Source organism: Colias croceus, chromosome 8 (assembly GCF_905220415.1).
Source record: "Colias croceus chromosome 8, ilColCroc2.1".
NCBI lineage: Eukaryota > Metazoa > Arthropoda > Insecta > Lepidoptera > Pieridae > Colias > Colias croceus.
The window spans coordinates 7,098,826-7,126,338 of NC_059544.1; the positions used below are offsets into that span (position 1 = coordinate 7,098,826).

Sequence of the window (27,513 nt, forward strand, 5' to 3'; positions counted from 1 at the left end):
TCGTGACACCGCTCCGCGATTCACTTACACGATTTACTTGGAATCGCATCACATCTCATTATCCTATAATTACTTACGTTAATCCCTTATCATTCGCCGCTATCTGCTCCGATATACCCTTAAAAATAACTGGCTCTGTTACAATAAAAATAGACTGTTCGCAAATTGCGTAGCTAGAGTAAAGGAGAGTGTTAAAAATCAGATACGTGTGAAGTGTAGAATGTGCGGTAGAGTATAATGCGGGGCGGCGTGAGGGAAACAGTAGCAGTGCGTGTGTCGAGTTGGCGGTGGCGGTGAGTGTGAAGCGCGTCCAGCGTGGCGGAGAGTGCGAGCGGCGGACGTGAAGCGGGCATGGGCGGGGCGGGCTGGGCGCGCGACGCGCCCGCGCTGCTGAGCACGGCGCTGCTGCTGGGCGGCGGCGGCGCGCTGTCGGACCGGCCGCCGCCGCCGCTCTTCACCATCGACAGCATCCTGGCGCCGCGCCCGCCACCGCCGCTGCCACCGCTCCAGCTGCACCACCTGGCACATACGCCCTTTCATAGGGCACATGAACTTTTCGGTAAGTGTTACGCCGGGTCATTTCCTGAACCCTTGAAGTTTTCTCAAAGATTTGTGCAAGAACTGTGAAGATTGTGTGATTATATGATCTTGTTTTTAATGATGTCAGATGGAAAATTTCTGGTACCTAGATGTCTTTGGTTACAAGTATTATTATTGAAATTGTAGAGAAACTTGTTTCTTTCGTTTTTTGAGGATTAACTTACCTAATACCTACTTCAATGTCCAATGAAAAGATGTCCGAAAGACAATAATGTTATCTTCAGAACATAAAAGTTTTAACGGTGTTTGAAAGCTTTTCATGAATTTTTATCAAAATAATATTGCCCTACTGGATTTTTTGAAAGTAGGTAGGTAATGGTAACGGAGAAGAACTAAAATATCCTCGATATCTAAGTATTAGCACTGTGTTTTTGTCAAAATATGCACCATAAAATCTATGTGTTAATAAACAATCAATGTAGAAATTAAAAAAGGTCATATTGCGAGTTTGGGTAGAATTATGTACCCACCTACCTAGATTTATCTTGTGTAGGTATGTTAACCAGAACCTACCTTAACCTTTCTTAAAAAAGTTCCAAGAATTTTTATCGGCATAATTCTAATTATTATGAATTTATATTATACCCTACTATTAATTATGGGTATTGTGTGGTAGACATAGGTAGATAGGTACTACTGTTATCTGAAGATATTAATAAAAGTCAATTATCTTGTCCAAAACACTTCTCATAAGAATAAGGTGTTCTACCGCGATGCGAAAACGGAGTAACCAAAAATCATGTCTGCAATAAAAACGCTTCAATGCAATAGGAAAGAAGTGTTAGAGTGGAATAAGTGTATACTAAAACTTTCCTCTTGAATCACTCTATCTATTAAAAAAACCGCATCAAAATCCGTTGCGTAGTTTTAAGATTTAAGCATACATACAGGACATAATATAGAGACAGAGAAAGCGCCGTTGTTTTATACTATCTAGTGATATTGTAAGTACCTGACCATATTGACAGTGACTTAAATAGCACCTACATGTATAAGATGTACTTACCGTCTATATAAGTCACTGTGTGTAGATTTTACCCCCAAATAGCAGAGTAGGTCTAAATTTTTATGACTTCTCTAGGCAAGTAGTTAAATGTTATAGAGCTAAATCATTTGCCTTCTTGTTTGATTGAATGGCCAGTTATCATCCAGGCAGTTAATTAAAGTGCATCGTTTAATAAAAAGCTAATTTAGATAGTTGGCCCGCCTTATTTACCTATTGTCAAAATAGATCTAAGTAGTAATCATAGATTTACATACGTACAAAATAAATTTAGAAAATAAATCTATTCTATTCTATTACATAAATAAATCTGTTATAGAAGGGTCAATTCTGTACATTGAAAATATTGAAAAAATACATAGCAGGGGGAGTTACTGGACCGATACCAAACCCAAATATGTGATTAAAAAAATTTTTGTCTGTCTGTCTGTCTGTATGTGAAGGCATCACGTGAAAACTAACGGTTCGATTTTGATAAAACTTTGTATAATTATACCTTATTATCCTGGGTATAAAATAGGAAACTTTTTATCCCGGAAAAATACGTAGAAAAAAAAAATCCTTAATTTTTCCGCGCGGACGGAGTCGCAGGCGGAAGCTAGTAATATAATATAATAACTTAAGAAAATAAATAAATAAAATTAAATATGTGTTAGGCAATAATTAAGGTAAATAGTCTTGTAAAAATATATCTTCTTAATAATTATTTTAGTATTTTAAAACCAAACAAGCATTCAAGAGTCCCTTGCATAATTTTTTTAAAGAAGGGTCCAACTCAAAATTTTACTGTTTTGCTTTTTTTTTGTTCCTAAGTTTAACATAAGATGATGTACAAAAAATATTCCTGTTTCATTAGGATCCCGAAATTTATTGTGTTTTCAGCATTTAGCACACGCATACCTACAATTTCTAATCCAATGGCTCAAGAGCTTTGATTTTCAATTACAGGTTACTTAGTTAATTACTTGAAATTAACCCAAAAATATTGATTTAATAAAAACGTGGGAAGAGATTTAACTATCATTTTATTAATTAAAACAAAAGTTATATTTTGGAAAGCTTCTCTAAAGTGGCCATCGCTTTTAAAACTCTACACTCTACAGGTATTAATTGTTCAGTATATTATGTATCGGCATTTTTCTTTTTAAGTAATGGTGGAAATGAAATAGTTACTTTTTACTGAAAAACGGAAGTAAATGAATTTAAGTGTCAATAAAATGCCATCCCTACTGATTTTCGATTTTCCTAGATTCGCGCGGCGGACCTATAACCGCTCTGTTGATACGGAAATTGCGTGTATGATACCATAAGCTCAAAATATTGCTCGCGTGCGTAGCGTTTATCATAGATCCTCATATAGAGTTTAAACAATTTATGAAATACAAATAAAAATGCGCCGCACGTAGATACTCTAAATTTGTGCCACTCTGTAGAGCATGTAAGCATTTTATTGATCTTACATTCTCATAAATAAGTAACATAGTCCATGTTTCTCAATTATGCGATTTTCAATGCTTATGTGCTAGATAGATCCCTCCTTACTTAATTTTATACCGACAAATTCATTATTATAGTCCAATATGGTCTCAGGACCAAACGTGGAAATTCCCTCCCCACAATCCAAACCTGCAAACTTTACTGCAACACAATACAGGAAACAAAACTTGATTTTGAACCCGTTGAACTTATTTTCTTTTGTCATCGCTTAGAAGTTAGAAAACTTTAATTTATAATATTATGAAAGCTTATTCAATATACCTAATATTAACAACATATTCGGAGTAGGTACCTAACCTTACTACCTATAGGTAGCTAAGTAGCTAATAAATCTTCTAACATAATCTATGATAGGTAGAGCAAAATCATTTGAGCGTTAATCGAAAAGCTTTTTGTATTAAGAAGATATAAGTATGAATGTATGGACACAAGTATACTTTTCTCCTTTTAGAGTGTTTCTAAAAGTAAGTAATACTTACTTAGAAGTATGCACATATTATATTTTCGATATCCACGATTCTGTAATATGTAAATAAATATTCATTTGGCGTAGCCTTGGGCGTAGCGCAGGGCCGAGAAATTGTTTCTGGTATTTGACGTTTACTTACTGAAAACTGGTAAATATTATTAAAAAATAGTTTATTTTCTGACACCAGTTACATAAAATATGACACTACCTGAAGCAGACAAGAGTAAAGCAAGATATTGAATTAGATATTGATGTAGAATTTTACCTAAAAACCATGTCATATTCACGTTTGGGCGGTTTGTAAAATATAAAATTAAAATAATTTTGGAATGTTGTCTGGTCCTATATGAAAAGTTTCTCAAACTTTACAAATCACGTTTCATACCTTCTCAGAGACTAACTAGTGGGGCAACCAGAGTGTCGGATTTACCATAGTGACCGACCGGGCCCGGGTCTAGAACGCGAAATATAAAAAGAAATCAAAATATGGCAGTTAGATACCATTGAAATACTTATAGATAAAATTCGATCTTTAAGGCCTGAATCGGGTAGAATCCCCTTTTGATACCGAAAATTAACTCTAGTTATAACCGTTTTTCTTTTTAGATTCTTTATGTACATATCTAAAAAAATGTTTATTATAGTTTCGAATATGATAAAGGGCATGGTTGTTTTAATTTGTTTATTTTACAATCAGGTTTTTTGGAAAAAAAATCATGAACTGAGGTCGATTTTTGTACTTTAAACCAAAACGCTAAGTCAATATAATGTCAATTATTGTAGTGTTTTTACAGTGTGTTTATGAAATTGAAACACAGGGCATGGTTGTTTTAAATTTTGATTCAATATCCAAATATCTTTTTAAATAATTTTTATACGTACTTTTACTACGATAGATTCGCGCCGGTCCCCCGATTCCGCCTAGTAAATCGTCGCCAAGGTCGCTAGCCCCTATCAACGCCTTAAAACACTGCGAAATACAAAGCAAAACAACTATAATATGTACTAAATCTAATAATAAATTATTTGGAATTTACTTATAGGTATAAATTCCGTTCTGTAAAGTTTTATCGAAAAAACTATAGGTATAGTAGTAGTATAGTTTTAGTATAAAATGAAATTAGATACCTAGGTACAATTGTAATTTGTATAATAGCTATTCTACGGGCAGCATCGGTCCTAAATAAATCCCTGGGAGAACTAACTTTAAAATAAGATTCAAAGACTAATAATGTATGTATGTATTCAGAAAATAAAGTTGTCTAACATCGAACATATTTTGTCCATAATTAATAATCATAAAGTCAATCATATGGGATATATTATGCAGGTTGACTATTTAAATAGGTAACCAAAGTATAGGTAGGTACATCGTTGCAAAGAATAATGAAAACAGAAAAGCTTCTGAGTTTTATAAAACTTTCGTTTATACAATGTATTCCTGATATAAAATGCGGTTTAAAGGTAAGAGGGCATCGGTTTACAAACTGTCTACATTATAACTGACTACTTTGGTTAAGTAGGAATAAGGAATACGGTGCCTCGGGCGAGCCCTCGCGTCGCGGTTGGGGATCGGAGGGGAATACAGGGTTTATCTCAATTAAAGTATTTTTCCTCTATAAAAACACTTTTAAATTTAAAAATATCTGAAGGGCTTCTGAGATTGTTGCTATAGGATAAAGGAAATGTAAGTTCGAATGCATTTTGTGTAAATATTTTGATGTAGGTTTTATTAATTTTAAAGTTTTCATTGATATTATATAAGATTATGCATATAAAATCTTAATCATGACGTGCTTTTTTTCTTGCGAGCGTATTTTTATATTTGATTATCTATGACTATCATATCGTATCTATTATTACAATATGAATAAACATTTGATATTTAAATTATTGTAACAATTTCAACAACCTATCCACATCCAAATTCCAAATATTTTGTCAACATTATCCATTATATTTTTATAGAGGCATTTATAAATGAAAACCTTAAAAATATTCATCCACTCATATGAGATCTTAAGCTTTACGAATTGTGTTTACATCAAGTAATAATATATTAAAAGAAAACCACAGTTTGAGAACGGAACATCGATAGCGTCTTAGCGTAGCGCCGCTAGCGATAAAAGCTTTTATGCTTCCATCGGAAATAATACAACGTAATACCTCACCGAGGTTAAAGGAAATATGCAAAAATATTCAATTCTTATTTGTAGCGATAATATTTTTAACGGTTGGTGAAGTCCGTCTGCTGGCTCAGAGTGCGGGGTCGACGAGGGCCTTAAGCTGGGGTATTCATGCTTCGCTCGTCTTGCCGCATGCTAATTCTAATACAGTCTGACGTTCGTGATTCTCCTCTGTTTGTATTTTTTAAGATTTTTAGCCGAATGTGACGCAAGATCAGTGGAGTGTTTGCTTTCTTAACGATCTGACGTCATTTGACGTTTGTTTTTTTTTTTATGTGGAAAATGTTTGATTCCTCAATACATCCATCCTTACAAATCAATTCTAACCAGATCCTCTAAAATAACAAAGTAATTTGATAACCCTATCTATTGTTCACAGGTGTTAGCAACGCAGTGACAAATGCCAGCAACTATGCAAATTTGTATGGTGGATACGCGGCTGCGGCGCTCGCGGGTCTATCAGGCCCTCCTCCCAAACGCAAGCGCCGACATCGAACGATCTTCACTGAGGAACAATTGGAGCAGCTAGAGAGCACATTCGATAAGACACATTATCCAGATGTGGTGCTTAGAGAGCAGCTGGCGTTGCGGGTCGACCTGAAAGAAGAAAGAGTTGAGGTATGAATCTGTCAATTTTGATTTTTTTTACGTATGTGTATTTTTTGAATCGGTACATACATACGTAAGAAAGAATAAAAAATAAACATATTAGATTATAACATGAGATATGGAAAATATGAGACACAATTTATAGTAACATAGTAGTTAGGTGCCTATGTTTTTCTGATAGAGTGGGTAGCAAAAATGTTTAAAAGCAAATAAGTATTTGGAGGAGAACTTTAAATCGATGGCAGTCCCAAAACTGCATTAAAAAATTGTCTAGACTATTGAAAAAAATTGTCTTGTATAAAAAGATTTAGTTACATGTCTAGTAAGTTTACGCATAGTCCCATTTTATTATTATTTTTAGATCGAAGAGATTTTACAGTCAAGATTGTACCATAGAAATATCAAGATTATTACTATGTAGGTATTCGAGATTTAATAAATAAATCATTAATAGAAGTGTCTTTATTAATTTATTTCTAGAAACAATTATAATTACTTTTTATATAACACAACAAAAAAAAGTACTACCTACTAGGTAGCTATCCCCGAATTTTTTGCGTTCTTGATGAGCTTCAATTTTATCATCATGATTATAAAAGGTCGTCATGAGTTGCTTTTTAAAAAATTATTTAGCAGACACAGAAGGACGATACTTGCTACTCAATAATTAATTATGTGTACTGCTTCCGTCTCATACCCTTAGAAACACTCGGCCGCGCCTTGAGTTTTTTTAACAGTTATGTCTGCTCAAGTATCGCATAGAATCGTAAATCGATATTCGGTACTCCAGAAAAACGCTATATAATAATTGGTAGTTATTTGAAACCTGGAAAAATACATTAATCATGTCTTAGAAGTTAGAATAAGCTTGTAGGTAGAGTTGGTAGAGCTAGGCTAGTGGTAGTATATTCATATTTACAACTGTTCTAAATAAATGTATATTCACACCAACACTACTGTAGTGAAACGTTAATAAACACCAAAGAGTCAATAAGTAAATACAATGACGTGACATCTTATACACGCCAACAAAATGTGGGTGGCCCGAACCAAAAAACTGTATTATGTTGAAGTATGTACCTTCTGGTGCTTCTGTCAATAGTATAATCTACTAATAGGTTTCTCTTTATGTTTTTAACTTGTTATAGTAAAATAAAATACCTTGTTTATGAATCATTTGTGCGTGTGGTATGTACCTAATTTAAATTATAGGGCAATATATGATGACAATTAGATATTATGCAGGTAGAGCAAATAGAAAAAAACGATTGCATAAATTGTAAAAAAAATCACTTGTATGATATACAATATGAATACTTACCGTAAAAACAAACGATAGTTTAGGCTTCAAAGTTATTCTCGTAGTATGAAAAAATAAATATCGTTGCGAGAATTTTGGGCAGTTAACCGCGCGCAGGGATGTTTGCTGGCTACCGGTGTTGGTCAAGTGTGTGCTGAGCACTCAGAGAGCCAGCCAGACAGACAACGCTCTATTATTTGCTTGACCGCATTTCTTTTACACAATGTTCTTGCGCAAATTTTGATTTTCGTGGAAATTTACAAGTTTAAGACAAGTGCTTGGTTCATTGAAGGTTTAGTTATGACTAGGTATAGAAGGTAATCAAACATAAGTACTATTAACATAGTTTGATACATGAGATAATTAAAAATGTAGTACGAGAAAGTGTTAAATATTTTAGTTTTTTTTACAACAGACTTGAATCATGTATTTTAATCTTGAATGTTTAGTACCTATAAAAACTCTACATGTTTCGACAACCAAATAAAAAGCACACAAAAAGTAGATAAGCCAGTGGAAACATTATAGGTAGAGTACCTACATAACAAACAAATACTTATTTTAAACCTTTGTGGAAAATCGTGCCTGTTAGATTGATGTGAAAACCGTCAACAATCAAATAAGTTATAAAACATTGCAATTATACAGATAAACATCAGTCCCACCTGATTAATTTAAGTGGCTCTGTGGGGCTTCACCCGCGCCGGCACTCGGCGGTCGGGAGTAGCCGACGACACGTACAACTAAGTGTAAACTTTTTATTAAAGAATCCATAGTAAATCAGCGCTTGTACACTTTTCAACGGAGAATTTTACCTCGGGGCAAATAAAAAGGGACGCTCGCGGGTGAGACGGCGCGGGCGCCGCGAAAATTAATCTGAGTTAATTAAATTTGATTTATTTATGCTAGCCTGAGCCGAGGGCTGGGAAAACGTTAAAAGCACAACAATGCGGCTAATGAGGGGTCACTTATAAGGCTTTTTCTCGGATAACGGAGTTTTCGCGATTTACGTAACTTGTAACTTGGTGTTTTCGTTTATTTATTTATTTATTTATTTATTTAATTTATGGAACACACAACAATAAATACACATTACATTATATATAAGAAGACATTATCTAATTAATTGTATCTGATGTATTTATCAATTATAGGTGTACACAACATTCGCATTAATAACACTTATACAATTAAACATAAATGAAAGAAAAACATAATCAATATATTACATTATTTTATACGCTGCTGGAAAAACTGTGAATAATTTTATGCTTATACTGTGCGAGAGATCCAAAAAATATGTCAAGATCTGGTAAGAGCATTATTTGTTGGTTATAAGTAGTACACATTCTCGATAATGGAGCATGTTAGCCTAGGTTAGTTTTACAAGCTGGAACACAAAAAAGGTTTTTTACCGGTTTTCTGGGAAAGCCATACGGTATCTGAAAAGCGATGTTAGAAATGATGTCCTCACAGACAACAGCACCGTTTACACATTTATGGAGAAATAGTAAATCGTGTAATTTGCGGCGGTCGCGTAACGAAATCATTTTAAAAAAATCTAAGCGTTCACTATATGGGCAGCGATGTGATATACCTCGAGAGGTAAAAGCCAAGTGTCTCGTGAAGGAGCGCTGAATAGATTCAATACGCTGCGAATGTACGGCATAGTAGGGATTCCATACCACACAAGCAAACTCGAGGTGACTGCGAACCAGAGAATTATAAAGAACTATTTTAGTTGATGTCTTAAAATGTGAGTCATGTCTTTTAATAAAGCCCAACATCCGTGCTGCATTTTTGATAATATTGTCTAAGTGGGATGTTAACCTAAGTCCGCTGTCTAAAGTGACGCCAAGATCTACAATTTGAGAATTTTCACTGAGTGCAACATTTTCGATATTATATTTAGAATGCAGTAGTGATTTTTTTCGCGTAAATCTTATGTAAGAACATTTTTTAGAGTTGATGACCATATAGTTAGCTTTACACCAGATTGCTATGTTGTCCAAATCATCCTGAATAGCATTTACGTCCGATAAATTTTTTATTGATTTATAGATTTTTAAGTCGTCAGAAAAAAGAGCATAGTTGCAATGTTTGATACAGTCAGAAATATCATTTATATAAGTAAGAAATAGCAGTGGACCCAAGTGGGACCCCTGTGGGACTCCAGATGTTGCAGTAAACATAGACGACCTAAAACCCTTCACAACCACTTCCTGTGATCTATTGTAAAGGTAAGATGCGAACCATTTCAAAATGGAGCCTGATACACCATAATTCTTTAATTTTATGAGCAGCGTCTCATGATCAACCTTATCAAAAGCGCTACTGAAGTCCGTATAGATCGCGTCTACTTGGCCTCCGCTATCTAGTTCACTCGCTACGTCAGACAAGAATTTCACAAGATTTGTTTGGATAGAATGACCTTTACGAAAACCATGTTGATGTGGTGATATAAATTTATCCAAGTAACGAGTAACAACAGGACAAACAAGAGATTCAAAAACCTTTGATAAGGTTGATAAAATAGCGATAGGTCTATAATTACTAACAATGGTTTGGTCACCCTTTTTATATACTGGCACAATCCTGGAAAACTTCCAACGCTCGGGGAATATACCTTGCTGGAGAGACTCATTGAAAATATTAGCTAGAGGAGAAGCTAACGAGACGGCCGCACGTTTAAGAAAAATGGGTGGGATAAGATCCGGACCAGCACCTTTGTTAACATCAAGTTGTTTTAACTTGACAAGAACCTCTTTTTTAGTAACATTGATTTTGGAACAAGAATCATTATAGCAAGTCATTTTACTTGAACAAATTGGAAGCGCTTTTATTATTGAATCAGAATAAACGGATGAAAAATGAGAGGCAAAGAGGTTCGCAATGTCAGGACCGTTTACTGCGGTAAGATTGTCGAGGCACATAACAGACGGTATCGATGATAGACAATTATTTCGCTTACTATTAACATATTTCCAAAATGCTTTACTATCTCTTTTGATGGCTTCTTCAATTTTTTGTTTGTAGTTTTGATGACAACGTGAAATTATTTTTTTGCATCTTTCTCGCAAAACATTAAACTCAAACAGATCGCGGGGGTTTTTGAACTGTTTATACTTACGCCTAATTTTATCCTTCTCTTTAATGATACGAACTAAAGCGGGAGAAAACCAGGGAGGATATTTGCTTTTTTTAATGTAACTTTTCGGTACATGGTGCTCAATTACGCCTCGCAAAACATCGTAAAACAGCTCCAACTTCTTATTGATATCATTAACAAGTAGAAATTTAGAGTCCCAATCAATATTTTCCAGCTCTCGCACAATATCATCATAATTAGCCTTAAAAAAGTTATAGCTAACAAAGTCATTACATCGCAAAGTAGAGGGTACGTTAGATTCGACCAAGAAGCTTATATCTAATACACTGGAGATTTCGGTATGAACATTGACGTGTAACAAGATAATATTGCCCAGTTCATGTTTTTTATCACTTTCACACCTAACTTGGTATTGCCACTGTTAATACGAAGTTTTCCCAAGGCTACTATGTATGCTGTAATATTCTGTGCAAAAGGTTAGTTTTTGTACATGAGTTTGTTGATAAATTGCCAAAAACGTCATTCAGAAGCATTGTTGGATGAGACAATTATTATTTATGCTAAATAAAATAAGTATCTGAACCAGTTATTAAAAAGCGATACTCCCTGCTTATGGGTAGTCACCATAATAAAATTGTAGCAACTCTCACTTTGTCAATATGGCATGTGTGTCAAAAAAATTGCGTCGATTCGAATATTTAAGTTAATATTGTTGCTTATTTAATGAATATTTTCCGAATATAAAGAATGCATTGTATTGTGCAAAATTGCAGAAGTGTTTGGACACCAAATTCTGGCATAGAATTTCACAGGCAAGTGTATATTTACGTTATTTACAACATTCCTCAATACTCCAGCATTGACCTGTTTAGAATCATTTCAATGGCAAAAATTGTCTAATTAAGCATCATTTTAGTAAGCAGTCATGTTAAATTTGTTATTTCCCCAATACTTTATCATTTTTCAACAAGTTTTCAATAAACAAATTTAACAAGTAAGGTAACCATGATGACGAGTTTTTATGGATAGCGAAGAGAATATATTGTAATAACAATATTATGATGAAAATTTAGAACACCATTTTAAAGATTGTTACTAGTAATGAAACAACACACGACATCGGTATTGCACTCACATGTAGTTATAAGATTGTTCGTTTTTACATTGAAATTTATACTTTTTTAACTTACCTTATATTTTTTGTTTTACGTATTTCAGCTTTCCAAAAAGTAAAATAAAAAGAAATATATGTGCCCATCAAGATTACTGAGGATTACGACCCAGAAAAAAATACCTTTTGAAAAATAAACTTTGTAAAGTTAGCTGAAATTTGTGCAAGGCCGCTATAAACAGTTTTTCTTTGATGATTTTGGCTTGAAATTGACCCGTCGAAGCAACGCGTTTAAAAAGAAGATCTGAGTAGCTTACAATTTGGTAAACAGCATCTGATGCAAAACACAACTTTCCTCTATTTACAAAGGATGTTAATGCTATATTATATCGGTTCATATCCAAGCTTTGTAGCCAAAAGTTATTTAAAACTATCATTCTATACCAATTAAAATTGTATGTACCTATAAAGTATGACCATAATATTATAATATAAATACTGTTAAAAATATACCTATGTCGTTATTATTTATAGACCATGATTTTTAGTTTTTTCTATTTTGAAAAATCTTGAATTTACAAACCAACGTGGTCACTCAACAGAAAGAGACAAAAAACATGACTGACGTCATTCTAGGTCATATTTTCTTGTTACAAGTTAATGGTCATAGTGCAATCTCCAGTGTATTAGATATAAGCTTCTTGGATTCGACACACAACAAAATACTAGGATGATGAGGATCTGGCTTAGTCAATATATCAATCGCCGAGGAAACATTACAACAAGAGATATTTGTCAGGGCTAAGTCTAACATTTTATCATTGTGATTAAGAACATTATTAATTTGATCAAGATTATTAATGTTTATAAAATCAACAAGAGCACATTCCACATTACCATGATACTCAATTGGAACCATTACTTCACGATTCGTACAGCTATTGACCCATTTTATATTACCCAAATTAAAATCTCCAAGAATTATAACATTTCCCATTTCCTCTACGACATTATTTGCATTTAAAATAAATCTCTGTAGAGCTTTGTGATTGGTTGGAGGTGGGAGGTAAATAGTACAGATAGGAACATTTTTTACAACACCGTCAATTTCGATTATAACATTTACCCAAAGATCCTCGTATTCGGTTTCGTATTTTAATAGTCTAGAAGACTGAAATTTTCGGGAAACTGCGATTAGAACTCCACCTCCATCCAACTTAGCATTCCTATTACAATTGCGATCTCTACGATATACAGTATACCGAGAATCAAATATCTCACTGCTAGAAATATTACATTTGAGCCACGTTTCACAAAAAACAATAATATCATATGAGTTTAATAATATATTCTTAAATACTTCGTTAGTTTTTGTCCTAAGTCCTCTAACATTTTGATAGTATATGTTAACCATTATGAAGATAATAAAAACCGTTACATTCATACATTAAACAATAATATTAAATATTAATACAATAATTAAACCATTTTCTTTAGACTATCTAAGCAACGGATTTGCAATGCCTGACTGGTTTCATTTTTGCGCACAAATATTTTGCCATTTCGGACCCAAACAAATTTATAGTTCAATTCTTTTGCCCTTAATCTTGCATTAGCATGAAGAATTTTGTTAGCAGGAGTTAAATGCTCAGCAACATAAACTGGCTTTTTAGTACCACCGATCCCCAGATGATTTGTACATAATTTATCATCACTATTATATTTATTATATTTTTGCACCGCAGCAAGTAGGATGTCGCGATGGCGGGGGCTTCTTAATTTGGCAATAACAGCGCGCGGCCGACCATCATCTTTATTTATTTTGGCTATGCGAGTTACATGCATTATGTCATCGTCCTTAATATCGGCATTCACTACTTTAGCCAATTGGTTCAAGCAATTCAAAAGATTTTCACTACGGTTTTCAGGAATGCCATTAATTTCTAAATTACTTTCACGTAGATGTTGCTCAGTGTAGGCTAGACGACTTGTGAGATCTTTAACAGTAATCACCAAGGTAGCATTTTCTTTCGTTAGATTAGTCATTATGTTATCATTTTCCTGTACGCGCAGTTTAAGAGCTTCGTACTGGTCGCTTAAAAACGTAAGTGATTCATGAAAGTCTGAAATTTGTTTTGTTAACGTACTAAACTTGTCACACACTGCTTTGGTGACAGCATTTTGTATCACTTCGGTCATGTCACTTTTAAATGAATCTAGTATTTTTTGCAAGCTCGCTTCAGTCACAGGGTTGGAATTATCACTAGCGTTAGGTCGCGACCGGCTTGAGCCCCCCATTTTATTTCTAAGCGTTATATTGCTATCAGCTACGTGAGAGCTCAAATCGTCGCAGACTGGCTCTTTTTGTATGTTTCGGATAGGCGTATTAGTATTGTCAAGCTTGGGTCGTAGATTAAGACACGCAGGACATTTCCACGAGGACTTTTTTTCTGGTAGCATAGCATTAAACCTTTTATCACTGGTTCCTGCACATTGTAAGTCGTAGACCGAGGAACATAGAGAACATCTCAGAGAGTGTATACCCTTAACAGAATTATGACATCCAGCACAAACGTTAGACATTGTTCCAAAAAAAAAAAAAAACTTTAATTTCTTGTATAAAATTAATTGCGTATGGATAATTAATTAATTAGTTTATAGATTAATTAGAAGAGAAAAAAAAAGAAAAAATATAATAATATCATGTACGATTAGGGTTTGAACCAGCATCAATTGGACAGTTACTAGTTTTATACTGCACAGTTCCCTGAAGAGCTACGAGCACGGTTACACGACTATGCGAAATTATTAGACTTATTCGACGATCGATAGAAGTAACGAAACAAAGTTTTTGAATCACCCTCGTGATAATTTTTTTCTTTACGATCTCAAAAGTTTATTCACAAAACACTATTTCATCACATTTAGAATTGTTAATACAGGTTCCTAATTATGACAATGGATTCCAAATTCACTTATAACACTTTACAATCACTTCAATCTTCTATAAGTTACTTGTTTACGGAACATATGTTCGGCACTAAAGACGATTATTTCAAATCACTTTTTATGCTCGATAGATTGTACGTAGTGTTAAGATAACGTTTGCACTTATTAATCGCTGACTATTTTACTATATTTAGCACTTATACTTTAACAAAACTTAGATATTCTATTTTTAAATTAAAAAAATACGGAGACTAATTGTAGAAGTGTCAACTGTCAAAGACAAGATGATCGTTTAATGATTTTATTTCCTTGAAACCTTATTGTTACGTATTTTACATAACTGTTAAGATTGGTTAACTGTTTCATATTTTATAAATTTTTGCATTGTTATTGTACATTGTAATTCATAGCTCAACTTAGTTTTTGTAAAATATATAAAAATCTGATCACGATTATTTAAGCATACAGGTTAGATACCTACGTAGGTAGGTAGGTATACATATATTACCCTAAGATGTAATGAGAAGAGATAGCTCAGTGATAAGACCCTCAGAATTAATTTGAAAACTCGGGATTAGGAATCAGGAAAATTTTGCCTTATCCATGTCACCACATCACGGTCAAGGAAAACATTGTGGGGAAACCGGCATAGGCTAAATATCAAAATTTCAAAGACATTTCACATCTGCCAACCCGCATTTGGTCAGCGCAGTGGATAGGCCTGTAGATCTAACATGAGCTTTCAATCTATACAATATTTTACAGTATATCTTAGTCGTTAGCGATTGCGTAAGTTTGGATGGAAAATTATACAGCGCCTCAAGCGGTCACTTAGAAACTTCTTAAGGTAGTAACAGTCTTAAAGTAAAAATCCTATCGACATTTTACCGCCGGGAGTCACATCTTTTCGCGTTTTCTCTAGATTATCGATGCCATCAGTAACTCTAATTTGACAGATGCTCTAAATACATACAGTTTCGATTCTAGGAATTCTAGGAAAGTTCACGTTTACCGGTTTATCTACTCGCTATCGAATACATGAGAACGCAAGATTCGATTGCGTTCTGGTATCATGGTAAGGATATCTACTGGTCCCTGAACAGGATAATTGAATCCATATCGAACATTACATAAATAATGAGTGACATCAAACATGCTTTTATATTATTCAATATAATGTAATTCATCCATCGATTCAAAGCAACAACAATAAGAGCACAAAAGGGACACGCAAAATTTTTGCACTATAGGTAGGTAATATCTACTCATCAAAGTATGAGTACCTACCTAATATGTAGCTAATATCTAGCCTAAATAACGGGTGACTTATTTTTTTAATATTCTAAGGTTCCCGGATACAACGTGTAACAGAAACTAGATATATTAACAAGTACCTACCGTTACGTTACTGATTGAAAACTTTATCCTTTTAAAAAACTGAACTGTGTTACAAATTTTTGAAAATCAATCACAATTTTTTCGGTATTAAAAAGTCATAAAAAATTCGGAGTTGTTGTTTCCACGATACCAACCCAACAATCAACCGACTAAGATAAATTATTAAACGTATAGATTTGAAAATAGGAGAATGAAGCCAAAAAAACAGTTTTACGGTAACAATGTTGGTTTCGTTGCCCCTGTATTTGCGTAGCGGCAATTGGAAACTGCATTATTAAAACGCTTTTGTTTTGCCATTACAACACTTGCTCTAAATCGAGTTTACGTTAATTTAACTGTTTTGTTCTTTATTTATATGTTTTTATTAATTAACTTTACATTTGAAAAGGGTTTTTTAGAATACAGGCAATTGTAAGTTGTAAAATCCATTAAGCCCAATAGCAAAGTAAAATTTAAATTTATCTAGCACTCAGCCTATTTTGTCACAAAGTTAATTTAGTCAAGAAATCATGAATTTCAATACATTACACTATATTATGTATAAAAATCTATAAAAAATAAATAGCGCTTATGGCGTTTAGCAATTACGTTATTCGATAAATATTATTTAATTTTTAAAGTAGTAGCATAAGCGTCATTTTCTGATAAATATTTTATGTGAAGGAAAGCAAAAAATTTGTTTTACATTAATTAATGTAAAATAAGGTTGATGAATAAGGTTTGATTTAATTAATTCGTCTTAAAAATTATGAGTATAAAGGCAAGAGCTTTTTTTAATTATTATTAGGTATACAGGGTGTACCTAATCGTTAAGTGAGCACAGACAATTATTCCGTAACTATTGCAGATATCACTATAAATTCTCATCTCTTCATACTGTGAGTTGCGACTCTACTAATATTTCTAGACAAATCATTATTTAAAAACGGCAAGATTTTTGTATATGAATGTATGATCACGAAATAAAACAATTTTATCTATACCTACCTATCCGATTTTCAAAGATGACCTATAAAAATAATCACTGGGACTTGGGAGCTATCTCCCAGTGTAATACTCTAGCTCTATCACAGAATACCTAATATGCTCTATCTACAATTTTTTAGATATTAATTCAATTTTATATATATTTTTGATGTGTGATATATTCCGTTACGGCTACGAAACTACAACATTCCCGAAACGTATAAAAATAAATTGATACTCAGTAAAATACAAAGCTTGTTATTACTTATTAGCTTCTGAGTATAAAAACGTTCCTACTGAATATAACATTAACAACTATTTAACTTAAAAGTTGTAATTAATTCTACATTAGGTACATGAAAAATAAAATTGAATATGTAATTAGTGTGTATAAGGCTCAAATCGAGTGGATGTTAAATGATTTCGCCTTATTTCTTATTTTTCCCTTTCCTCGCAGATGAGATCGCTCGTACTGTCAATATTATTTCTCGCATAATGAAAAGACAGTAGAGGGTTGGATATCATTGTTTTGTGGCGCAGACGTTTCAACTCTTTGCGTAATTAACAATTAAAGAGACATGTAATCTCGACTTGTCTCGCGAAGTGGCCCGCGGCGTACGACTTCATGTCGATGTTGATCTTTATTACGAGCGCTGTCTGATTAAATCTCTGGGGCTTATTCATCTGGCTCAGTGTTTTCTTTTGACACTCGTAATTAAATGATAATATATCTATTAAATTGCGGCGGTTGTCGGATCTTTATTTAGATGGGAGGGTGTTATTCATTTATTTGATTCTACGTATTATCAATCTAGTGATGTTTACAATCATTGTTCATTTGAATTTTAATGATGTCTATTCACAGTGTCTATTCCAATTGTTATGATATTTTACGATATAATAAGGTTTATCGATTTATTTATGACCAAAAATATGTCATGTGAAGTGCCTTTGATTTAAAAAATTGTGACCACCATGGCTTTTTATATTAAGTAAGTAATACATATTATTATACATACAAGTAATTAAGTAGAAGTAACATATTTTTATTTTTATTTCATATTTAAAGTTAGCTCACACAATACTTTTCCCAATACAAACAATATATTTCCCAAGTAAAGCACGAAAATGAATTAGAAAATTGGACTCTACATGACTCTATGTATTTCATGTGTTTGTACGCGCAACCTCCTTTCAGTAATATTTATTTCGCATAGTGATCAAAATGCAGCAGAATGACAAAGTATCCCCAGACAGCGATGAACAAGAAAAAGTGGGCGTGTCGCTCCGCCCAACGACATCGGGTTTCCTCATCACGCTGCACAGCCTCCCCCGACAGGACTTATCTCGTAATAGCTAGCTATATTAAAAGAGATACTCGCAATGTGTTACTAAGTAATAAAGCGGCGCGGCGCCATTTTGTCTTTTACTTCCGCAATAAAGCAATAACGCTTTTATAACTGAGCAGCGATCCGGCATGAAGTGATCAAAGAGTTCTGCCCTGCTTCGTTTTCCGCTTGTTAGTCCTCTTTGTTATGTCAAACGAAACGTACTCGAAGAAATATTTCAATTATTATATTGTTTACTATCATTTACTCGTCATATGTATCTTATTTAGGTATACGAAGATCGCAATATTGAAAGAGATGTACCTACTTACAATAAAGCTTCAATTACTTTACATCGTTTCCATCGCAACGATTGGTATAGGTACATAGGTAGGAACCTTCTAGTTACGTAATTTCCAGAAAATATTGATAGGTATCCTCATTTTTTGATAATTAAATTCTACAATTACTTATCAGATCTTTATAGAATTATTCCTTTTGCAGTATACATAAAAAAAGTTATCTTAACTTTATTATTGACTAACTTTCCGCCCAAGGCTTTGCCCGCGTATAGTCAAAGGAAATCCAGAAGTTTTTAACGGGGTAACAAGTAGCCTATGCCTATAGCCTATCGATCAACCTTCAAGACACTCACTTCATAAGATCATTTATAATAAGCTCTTTACGAGAACTTCTATCCTTCTAACTATCACATAGTAAGTTCTAAGTCACAAAAATCATATCGAGAATTCGTTCGATTGCGACGAGAACGAAAGAACAGACAAACAAAAATTTATTATATTTAAGTAGATTTTGATTGAAAAACTTCTTCATTTATGTGTAGAAACTAGAAAGGTATGTGCAACTTATTGCATTGAGTCATTCAAATATAATAGACATCTCTAATCTCCATACCTACGACACACAAATTACCTTTTAAATAATCAAACTTATATTTTACACACAGAACAGTATTTTACATAATCAACATATATTTGACGGCTATCAGTTTTATATTCGAAGATAGGTTAAAATCTGCTTAAAAACATCGATTAAAGTGAATTAATCGATACGGACTTGAAACTTTTGTCAATCGAACTTGAAACACATATCAATTTAAAAATTCATCAGGCGAATCCCTGTCCCAGTAATATACTTTCTTTTGTGAATTTAAGGAGCAAAATAAGACTAGTATCTACATATTTAAAAAACATAACGCATTTATTCATTTATGATGATTTTTATACGTTGTTGAATTTTGTTTGAACTGTCAAATGTTGCCTATTAAAATGGCTCTACTATAAATTTGTTATTACCAGTTTAACAACAAATATATTAATTCTTAGCTATGAATTGGTTGATAATCTTTCTAGAAAGTAATATAAAAATTCTGGGTTGAACATAATTGATTAAGTTTATTCCGAATGTGGCATTTTGAAATGCCACATAGAGAACGTGGTGAAGCCGCTGGGTAAAGTATCACTCTATTATTTATGGACGCGTTCGATACGCAATACAAATTATTGTTTTCAAAGTATAACGTTTAGGGGAGAACGATGTTTGCAAAACGACCCCCCGGGAGCCCTACGCCTCGTCATCGCTTAACGAATTTCATTCTTACCCCTAATACATTAAGTCCTATTTTGCGCAGAAACTTCTGTGATAAAATACTTTTTCGATTTACGTCCAAATCGAGGTTCTATAAAAGCAATCTTTTGACAATTGAATTTCGATTCGGCTGACGTATTGTGCGTAGATAGGACTTTATAGCAGTATAGAAGGGCGGTCATGGGTGTTTGCGTGTGGTAATTGATACGAAGTGACAGACACTAGGGGATTCTCTCTCTGCCTCCGGCCGAGGAGAGGAATGATGTTTTGACATTACCGAAAATAGATGGGTGTGATTTGAAGTGCCCTTTGTGGAATTATACTCACGAACGGCATCTTTAATATTGACTAATGCATTTCACTGCTAATGGGGAGTTGAAATACGACAGGTGTAAGAGCTTTCACGCAGCTTATGAAAAATGCGAGATTTGTCGCAGTCCTTGTGATGGGCTTTTAATTAGTATTAGCTGGGGGCACTACTTTAATTTAAATTCACTTTTTAGCTTTCATCAACATACATATGTTTATAAATTAATATGAAAGCTTATTAGATTAAGTTAACCAGTTTCTGCTTTTAGGTATACCTACATACTTATTGACTGAACATTTTGTAGTACAATATAAATCTACCTAAATATTCACTCTTTATTGTATCTATTGAATCAAATCTTTTATTGCTTATTAATTTATTAGTACCTAATTATAGACATAATTTCTCTATTAAATTTAAATATATTGGAGCTTTTTCATATTTAATACCAAAAGCTCGCCATTCATTCAGAATTTTTTAGTTTCATGTCCAGTTTTATTATAAACGTTACATTGATAAAAATGTTAACACTTTAGTAATTTTAATAGAACAAATTGAACGGACTCCCAAATCGTGTATTTTAATAACTCGATGTTACAATTATCCTTAAATGATTGAAAACAGTAGTGAATGTAAATTAAATCGACATTAAAGTATCAGAGGCGGATCAAGCGGTCCATTAATAAATCAGTTCGCTAAAACCGTAATTGTAATCTCAAACATGGCGGAGGGGAGTTGTTTGTTCTAACAACATTATTACAATAAGTTTGGGCTCGGTTCGCCGCCACTCCAAGCCCAGTGCGCTGTTCACACGCCATTCTACGAGTATCAATGTATCGATTCTTCTTCTTTTTCAGCCTGGTTAAACCCAAAGTTGGGTATAGGCCTCTTCATGTGCACGCCATTCCTTCCTGTTCGTTGCCGCTCGCATCCACTTCCTTCCCAAGATCTTCACTATGTCGTCAGCCCATCTAGTAGGCTGACGGCCAACTTTTCTTTGTCCGGTCCAAGGACGCCATTCTAGGATTTTGTTGGTCCACCTGTTGTCACTTAATCTGCAGATATGTCCCGCCCACCTCCATTTCTGCCGAGACACTTTGAGTGCTATGTCTATAACTCCAGTTTTCTTCCTTATTGTCGTATTTGTAATTCTGTCCATCAATGAAATCCCGAGAATAGCGCGTTCCATCGACCTTTGCGCTACTTGGAGTTTATTCACTAGGTGTTTGGTTAGTGTCCAGGTTTCAGAGGCGTACGTCATTACTGGAAGAATACATTGCTCAAACGTTCGCCTCTTCAGGAAGGTTGGTATTTGTTTGTCTTTGAATACATCTGATAGTTTGCCAAACGCTGCCCAGCCAAGTTGAATGCGGCGGTCTACTTCCCTCTTTTGTGCATTCCTATCCAGCGTTACCATTTGACCTAAATAAACATACTCTTCTACTCTGTCGATGTTCTGACCATGTATTGTGATCGCAGGTATAATGTTTTTGCTGTTACACATAAATTTAGTTTTGAGCATGTTCATTCTTAATCCAATAGCTAGTGAGGCATCATGTAGTTCTTCGAGCATAACTTTTATATCGTCCGGGGTTTTAGCAAACAGAATGAGGTCGTCAGCAAATCTCAAATGCGACAACATTGACCCGTTGATGCTAACGCCTTTTTCAGACCACTCCAACAGTTTAAAAACGTCTTCTAGAGCAGCTGTAAATAGCTTGGGAGAAATTGTATCGCCTTGTCTTACACCGCGACCAACTGGTATTCGGCGAGATACTTCGTGCAGCTTTACTTGGAGGGTTGCACCTTTATAAATCTCCTTGAGAACTTCCACATATCTTGTGTCTACCATGCATCTTTGTAGTGAATGAAACACAGCCCAGTGTTCTACAGTGTCGAACGCTTTTTCATAATCTACGAAAGCAACACATAGATCCTGATTGTACTCCACACACTTTTCAATCAACTGCCGCACTACAAATATGTGGTCGATAGTGGAGAAACCACGACGGAAACCTGCCTGTTCTATTGGTATCGATATCACGTTTAAATTTAAACGACTATTATTTTTATTAAAAGCATATCGAAGCAAGTGGACAAGAGTTTTGTTTGATAAGATGATCACAATTTGCTTTATGAAATCTATTTTACCTTCTAATCAGAGATCTAGTTGGCCTACGTTTTGTTAATATGTAGTTACTTTTCTCAAATATCTTGATTTTTTGCACTTATTTCGATAAGGCTGGAATCTGTTAAACGATCCAAAATCTGTTTTGTGGTTCACCTACTAGGCGGATACACGGCCAGACATAATCTCTTCATGCTATGCATACAATATTGTGTAAAGTTAAATTATGATTCATAGATTTATAAAAACACAGGCTAGTTCGTAACTCAATTGTCCTGCCTGCGTAGCACCAAATGTGCTACGCAGGGTAATGATAATGAAAATAATTAGAGCTATGTTTAAGTATTCTTATTACCTGTCATAAGGCTGTGGAAATGACATAATTATTACGTACATAAATGCTATAAGCTAAGGCTATAAGTTCATCAATCATCATTCCTCTCATAACACGGAGCTGTTTACTTCAGGCGCTAAGACGCTTTCAGAAATTCTGAGAATCTTGATTTAATTCGGTATAATAATTGGATGGTGAATATTGGCGGAAAACGTTGTCCGCTTGCCGTCGGCTACTCTTTGTGGTGATGTGAGAACAGGCGTCGAGGCGTGGTACGCATAGCCAGGGGCTGCCCCGCCCCTTGTCATCTGGTCGTCTTCCCAAACCACACTCGTTACGCTATTAGCACCACTCTATCATATCGTACAACAACTTAATTGATCTTCATGCAAGGGGCATTAAAATTACAATGCGCAGTCTCTTGTATATGTTATTTTTTTTGCATACTTGATGGGATGAAGGGTTGAAAATATTCATAATTTAAGTACTTATAACTTTTTCTATCAATCTACTTTTAGCTATTTAAATATTATGTTGTAGGTACTGCATTTCGGTTCGCGTTTCAAAGAGGTAATTTCATAATCAGTGGGAACTAAGTATTACCCAAGTTAATTATTCTATCCCAAAATCAATAAAGTTTAACGTAGCTAAACTAATAATCTACTATAGAAGTTCTACAATACCCTCTGTTTGACTTTCGTATACCGTGTCCCGGAAGCTTTGAAATTATGTAATACGGGTATGCATATTTCTGAGCTGTGAGCAGTGCACCGACTACAATAGAATTGATAATTTCATGCTCTCAGTTAAAACAATTGTGTTCCATTCTATAGATAGAGGGAAATGGAAGCTTATTAGGTATGGATGGTATGGGTGGTATGGGTCTCTCAATGATAGATTTGCGAAACGATACGGAGTCATATGAAATATTATGAAAAGGGTGTTCGAATAACACGTTAGTCCTGGGAGTTTACAATTCTATTAGGTATCTACTTTAAAGTTTAAAAAAAATGACCATTGATGCATAATAATATGTAAAATATCCTATAATACGTCTATGGTGGGATGAATTTTACTCTGGCAAATTAAGTGGTTGATTTCCAACGTGTTTTCATGAACATAATTGGATTTCAAGATATAATCAAACAAAGAACGAGTTAACTACACAAAAGCGTGCGCACAAAAGAGCGTAGAGCTAATCTTATTGCGGGTGACGACAATAGTTGGAGAGAGGAGATACGATCGCAGCGAGTAGCTGCAGACGCCCTCAAGTCTGTCGGTGGCGGCCATATTTGCCGCTCGAATGGTCCAGAATGCGGCAGCCGATGTGCGAAAAGCCCGTCGCTCATTATCCGAAAGTTAATAGGGCTTTTGTCGGGCTACCGACCGACACTTGTAATGCAATTAACGCGAACAATAGCGGTATCGTTGACGAATTATTTTCGACGCCTTAAAAGTCAGGGCGATTAAAAATGAACGGATAACGTCATGCTATTATGTTTATGAATATAGCAAGTGATTTAAATATGCTTCTGGGAAATTCTTTTTGTTAATAAAAACGTAAGATATTCTTGAATGGGCTATTGTGTTTCCACATGAGATAAAACAGAGAAATATAAATAACAAATTTGTGAACTATTGATTTACCTATACAGAGGGAAGTTGCTTATATCAATCAGCTATAAAGTATAAACCTAGCAGATGGTTTTGATGGTGTCCTTTTTTGCTTTATTTACATAACGATAATATCATTTTCATTTCATTATTAAAATACTTATTTTAATATCCTACCTATAGCTCTGCACAATTTTGGTTTTGTACATACCTACATATATACAAGATCAACTCGGTTGGTAAATATTTTACTTTCCTTCAATATATTACTAAGTAATCAGCCAATTTGATATCCATCAACCAAATAGAGGTTTTGCAAAATTCAAATGGCAATTGGAAAAAATCTTTCTTTTGTGTTGGAAATAAACTAACGAAAAAACAACAACAATGTTAGAAAAATACCTAGGTTCATAGAATATCTTTAGAAGATAGAGAATTATATAAATAAGCATCTAAAAATCAAAGCTAACCTTGTTTGTAACTTGTTCACAACTTAAATTAAATTAAAATATATTCTCAATTTATGAATGAATGAAAATTGCAAAGAGACCGCTGCCCAGTATGTTGTGACGGTAGACATAAAGGCAGACTTGCCGACCACACGCAGAGCTCTGATACCTACTTATCGGCGTTAAGTCGAGTGGAAGCAGCTCAACACGTATCCCAGGAAACCTCATTTGAACAAAAAAACCGCCATTCACTTATAGAACTTGGATATTATCAGTCCAGTAGCTTGTCACGCTTGTTACAAAATTCGGGCCATTCATTGTCCGCGGACAACGATAAATATAATGTATTATTGATTGACTGTTGCTGTACAGTAAATTTGAATTGGGTCGGCTTCCTGTTATAGATATTTGGATATCTTTTCAAAGATGCATACAATTTTACACACGACTTAACCTATGTTGGTGCACCTGAACAATTTCACAGCACTAATACGTTTGTTGATATATTTGTAGGATTATCGTTTTGCATTTTGCATTTGTTGAATTCATTCATTAGATAGGTCCATTATGAAATGAAGAATTATATATTTTGGGTTTGTAGATTCCATATGAATGGAACCCTCCTTCGAACTAGGCATTTCTAATATTGGTTACATACCTATTTCAAGAGCAATGATGGCACCTCAATTTTTTTATTTTTTAACTATCTATCAATTAATTTATAACATTGAAAATGTTTAAAGATTTATCTTTCTGTTGCTACAGGTATGGTTCAAGAATCGTCGGGCCAAGTGGCGTAAACAAAAGCGTGAAGAACAAGAGAGGCTTCGTAAATTACAAGAAGAGCGAGCTTGTGGTCGCGCCCTTGTCCAGCAAAGGGCGCACATGGCGTCGCCTGTGCGGCCGCCGCCCGCGCCGCCCACACCACGACCCTACACCGACGAGTCAGAGGACTCCGACCTAGAAGTTGCTTAAGTGATATTATATCAAAACTATTCAGTGATAAGACTCGTCAGTTAGACAAAAGACAGTTTTGGTGGTTGCGGCTCGTCACGTGAAAGACTTGTGAGAAAAAGACTATAAATACATGTGATGGTGTAAAGTAAATTGATCGATTCGAGTATGGTGTATATTTTATTTCTAGAAATGTTTGCAATCTATTTGCTTACCTATGTAGAAATTTTGTATTATTTATATTACTGTTAATATAACGTAAACTTGTAGATTATACTTAGTTAGTTAAAATAAGCTCTTGTAATTATTTTATTCTCTACAATATTAGCTTTAAGTCAGAATATCCGAGTTGGTAATAAGCAAAATTAATATTAACACACAAAGTGACTATCTACTTAGTACTATAGTATCTACCTACCTACTTAGTATTAGGTACCTACCTACCTACACTCGAGTACACGCGTGAATTGAATATCTCTATCTTGAATTATAAATTATACATACCACATACATACAATATTAATATATAACAGGTGTTAAAGAATGGTACCTAATTAATAGCCCTTATTTAAATAAGAATATGTAGAAAGAAGTGGACTAAGATATCACTTAATAAAAGGGCTAATTTAATTCAAGATTTTGTTATAGGTCCTTACCAGCAAAGCAATTAAAAAAAAGTTCCAATGTACAGTTAAACAAAACAAGTCTAGGTAGTTCTATTTCAGTATTAAAGACAACACGTTAATCTCTACAATTACATACGTACCTACTTTACATGCATTATCATTAAATACAGTAATATTCAGAACTTAAAATAAATTATAAGTATGAATTGATCTTGTCTCATATGAAAATGTGACAAATTAACTTGTTAAAACTTTTCAACTTCGTCGAAGTATTATTAACATTGTAGGTAGCTCGATCTTATACTTAACTAATTGAATAACATTTCAGCTGTATTATAATAAAATATGCTTATGAAGTAGACATATAAACTGGCAATTCAAATTATAAGGCAGGGATTTCACGACATCTACTACGTTCTATATCAATACATAGGTATTTAATATGTAAATAAGTTTAGCCCAAAAACAAAAATGACGATTTGAAACTACGGGTAATAAATACCTCAAACCTTCTTTGACAAATTTTTACTGTTTTTAATAAAATATTGATTGCTGCATGTCTGTACTGTTACAACTACAATAGTACTGTTTCATCTTCATAAAGTTGCAATAATATGTATTATGATGGTATTGTACGTTGTACGTACATTAGTTTAATAGCAAATAACTAATAAATTGCTTACCAAATTAGAACACTTTTGTTTTCTTATTTACCCATAAGTAAAATTTTATTCCTGACCACCTCCTAGTGGTTTACGCGTGAGCGTAGAACTGAGGGGCCCTGGGTTCGATCCCAGTGGAGACGAAGAAAAAAAAATGTCTCGGTCTGGTAGGATACAGTAGACTGATCACCTACTTGTCTCTAAAGAAAATCGATCAGTAAAACAGATGTACATGCATAATGCATCTGCCCCTTACCCCACTACGGGGACACGAGACTTTACATTTTATAATTTTATTCCTAA

The 27,513-nt window shown here is 34.1% G+C and overlaps 1 protein-coding gene across 1 annotated transcript; it reads left to right on the forward strand.

Moving 5' to 3' along the window:
• On the forward strand, positions 1 to 27,194 carry LOC123694041 (homeobox protein goosecoid-like). Its single transcript, XM_045639335.1, has 3 exons — positions 1 to 559; positions 6,135 to 6,373; positions 25,734 to 27,194. The coding sequence occupies exons 1-3, from the start codon at positions 352 to 354 to the stop codon at positions 25,941 to 25,943; spliced, it is 657 nt and encodes a 218-aa protein (XP_045495291.1). The 5' UTR covers positions 1 to 351; the 3' UTR covers positions 25,944 to 27,194.
• Positions 27,195 to 27,513: the final 319 nt, after the last annotated feature.